The sequence below is a fragment of the Megalobrama amblycephala genome, linkage group LG1, assembly GCF_018812025.1.
Source record: "Megalobrama amblycephala isolate DHTTF-2021 linkage group LG1, ASM1881202v1, whole genome shotgun sequence".
Classification (NCBI taxonomy): domain Eukaryota; kingdom Metazoa; phylum Chordata; class Actinopteri; order Cypriniformes; family Xenocyprididae; genus Megalobrama; species Megalobrama amblycephala.
Window position 1 is genome coordinate 2731765 of NC_063044.1, and position 2350 is coordinate 2734114.

At 38.0% G+C, this 2350-nt stretch overlaps 1 protein-coding gene across 1 annotated transcript; it reads left to right on the plus strand.

Annotated features, from left to right (window-relative positions):
• The first annotated feature begins 833 nt into the window (after window positions 1-833).
• sst2 (somatostatin 2) lies at window positions 834-1683 on the plus strand. Its single transcript, XM_048161618.1, has 2 exons — window positions 834-1129; window positions 1276-1683. The coding sequence occupies exons 1-2, from the start codon at window positions 992-994 to the stop codon at window positions 1465-1467; spliced, it is 330 nt and encodes a 109-aa protein (XP_048017575.1). The 5' UTR covers window positions 834-991; the 3' UTR covers window positions 1468-1683.
• Window positions 1684-2350: the final 667 nt, after the last annotated feature.

Here is a 2350-nt window from a genome sequence, read left to right on the forward strand (position 1 = left end):
GAGTAAAATTAGGCCAACCTGTGTTCTGTCCTACGTTTACCCAGCCCTTGGACTAAAACAACCCAAAATATACATATGTATGTGAAAGGAGAATGCAAGTGTGTGTGAGAGTAGAAATGTATGTATGTGAAAGCAGAATGTAAGTGTGTGAGAGTAGATATATATGTTCGTGAAAGGTGAATGTAAGTGTGTGTGAGAGTAGAAATGTATGTATGTGAAAGGAGAATGTAAGTGTGTGAGAGTAAAAATGTATGTATGTGAAAAGAGAATTCAAGTGTGTGAGAGTAAAAATGTATGTATGTGAAAGGAGAATGTAAGTGTGTAAGAGTGCCAGAATGAATTATGGCTTTTACACAGCATTCTCTGTAAATATTTTCATAAACAATACATATTCATATATTTCACCAATCCACAGTGGGAAAATACATAAACAAGACAATTCACAGTGGGAAAATACATAAACAAGAAACTCAAGCAGTAAACGCATGCAGAAAATTGTCACTTAGAATTTGTTTTTCCCAGATGTAAGAACCTTTTTTAAAAAAAGTATTATTTGACCTGTTTCCTGGTAACATCCATTTGCCAATGATAGCTGTCAAGAATTTATGACCCAGAAACTTTGGTAGGGAGGTCACTCTAGCAACAGATCAATGTAATGGGGGCTAATTAGTGGTTTATTAGGGGTCCGGCTTCGTTTGGATGCACTTTGTTTAGACAGCAGAAAAAAAAATTTACTTCCATGAAGATGGAAACAAGATGTAGCTGTAATTGAAGTTACATCTGAACAGAAGACACCAGCTGGGACCAGTTTAATTTGTTAATATTTAAATTGTAAAACTTCTCAGGGCGCAACTAATTTTAACTCTGTGCAGGAGGAGGTACCAGTATAAAAAGCAGTCCAGATAAGCAAGAACACATTAAGGGAGCACAGTGCAGCTGAGAGGCTTGAACCAAGGTTGAACAAACCACATCCTTGAACAAGACAGCAGAGATGGCCTCCTCCCAACTTCACCTCACTGTCTCCCTGCTCTGTTTTGCCATGACAGCAGGCATCATATCAGGCAGTCGATCTCACATGATTATGAATTCTGCGCTACAGGCATCTCATGGCACTTCAGCTGATGAAGAGGTAAGCTTTTAAGGTAACACTCAAAACCTCAATGCATTTGAATAAAAGTAATACACCATCTTGGAAGCACATATTGTTGTTTTAAGGCATAATAAAGTATTGATTCCTCTTTCCAACCTGAAAAAAAAAATGCTTTAATTCTTCAGATGCCAGAGAGATACTCCCTTCCAGAGCTCCAGTGGTTGCTCAGTAACTCAGACCCAGCAGCCATCCAGTCTGACAGCCCATCTCTGGGATTACTACAGAGTGGACTGGACCTAATGAGGAGAGACAATGGAGAAAAAGAGCGAAAGCCAGGCTGCAAGAATTACTTCTGGAAATCCAGAACAGCATGCTAACCAAAGGGGGCCAAGAGGTTCAAACCAGAGACAACCACAATCGACATATGCTCGTTCTCTTTCCTGAATCCACACTCATCAAATGACATTCACTGTCTTTGAAAGAAGTAAGCCTGAGTAATTGTAGCCATTATCTGTGAAGAGTGTTCCTTAATCTCAGTATTATCTTGCTCTGAAGCATTGACTGCTTGCAATAAACTGAATACAGCATAAAAATGTCAGCCTGTGATATTTTATTTGCTGTTGGGTTTATATATTAGACATTACAAAGACGTTACAAAGACAATCTAGGTTCTCAAACAATTTAGCAACAAATTGTTTCAGCATGAAAAAAGGTATTTAAAAATATAGAAAAATAAAAATATAAAATATAGATTCCGTTAGGGGAAACCAAGCACTTGAATTAATAGGCTCAAAAAATATCTTTTTTTTTTCCTCAAATTTTCACATATACCAATTTTGCCATCAACAATACTGTACAAATAAGAAAAGAAGAAACTTGTGTATTTGACAATACACACAGGGGTTGGACAATGAAATTGAAACGCTGGCAAATATGTGTTGGAGGTTTCACGCCTATGTATGCCAATCTTCACTAATTTCACATCAAATCAATAAGAGCAGAGTGTAAATATTGAATTAGCAGGGCAATAGCACAGCTGTACATAAAATATTGCAACCCATACAACATAATAGGAGACACATCAGAGTTCAAAAGAGGAAAAATGATTGGTGCACATCTCCCTGGTCACATCTGTGACCAAGACAGCTAGTCTTTTTTGGTGTATCGAGAGCCACGGTATCCAGGGTAATGTCAGCATACCACCACATTATCACTGTCTTTCCCACACCCAGGAGAATTAGTGTGGAGAAGCACCAAAGA

What these genes read in the sequence shown, in the direction of transcription:
- sst2 (XM_048161618.1), top strand. Translation starts at nt 992, where the DNA reads ATGGCCTCCTCCCAACTTCACCTCACTGTCTCCCTGCTCTGTTTTGCC. An exon ending in GCACTTCAGCTGATGAAGAG is followed by an intron (nt 1,130 to 1,275) that starts GTAAGCTTTTAA and finishes TTAATTCTTCAG; the next exon opens with ATGCCAGAGAGATACTCCCT.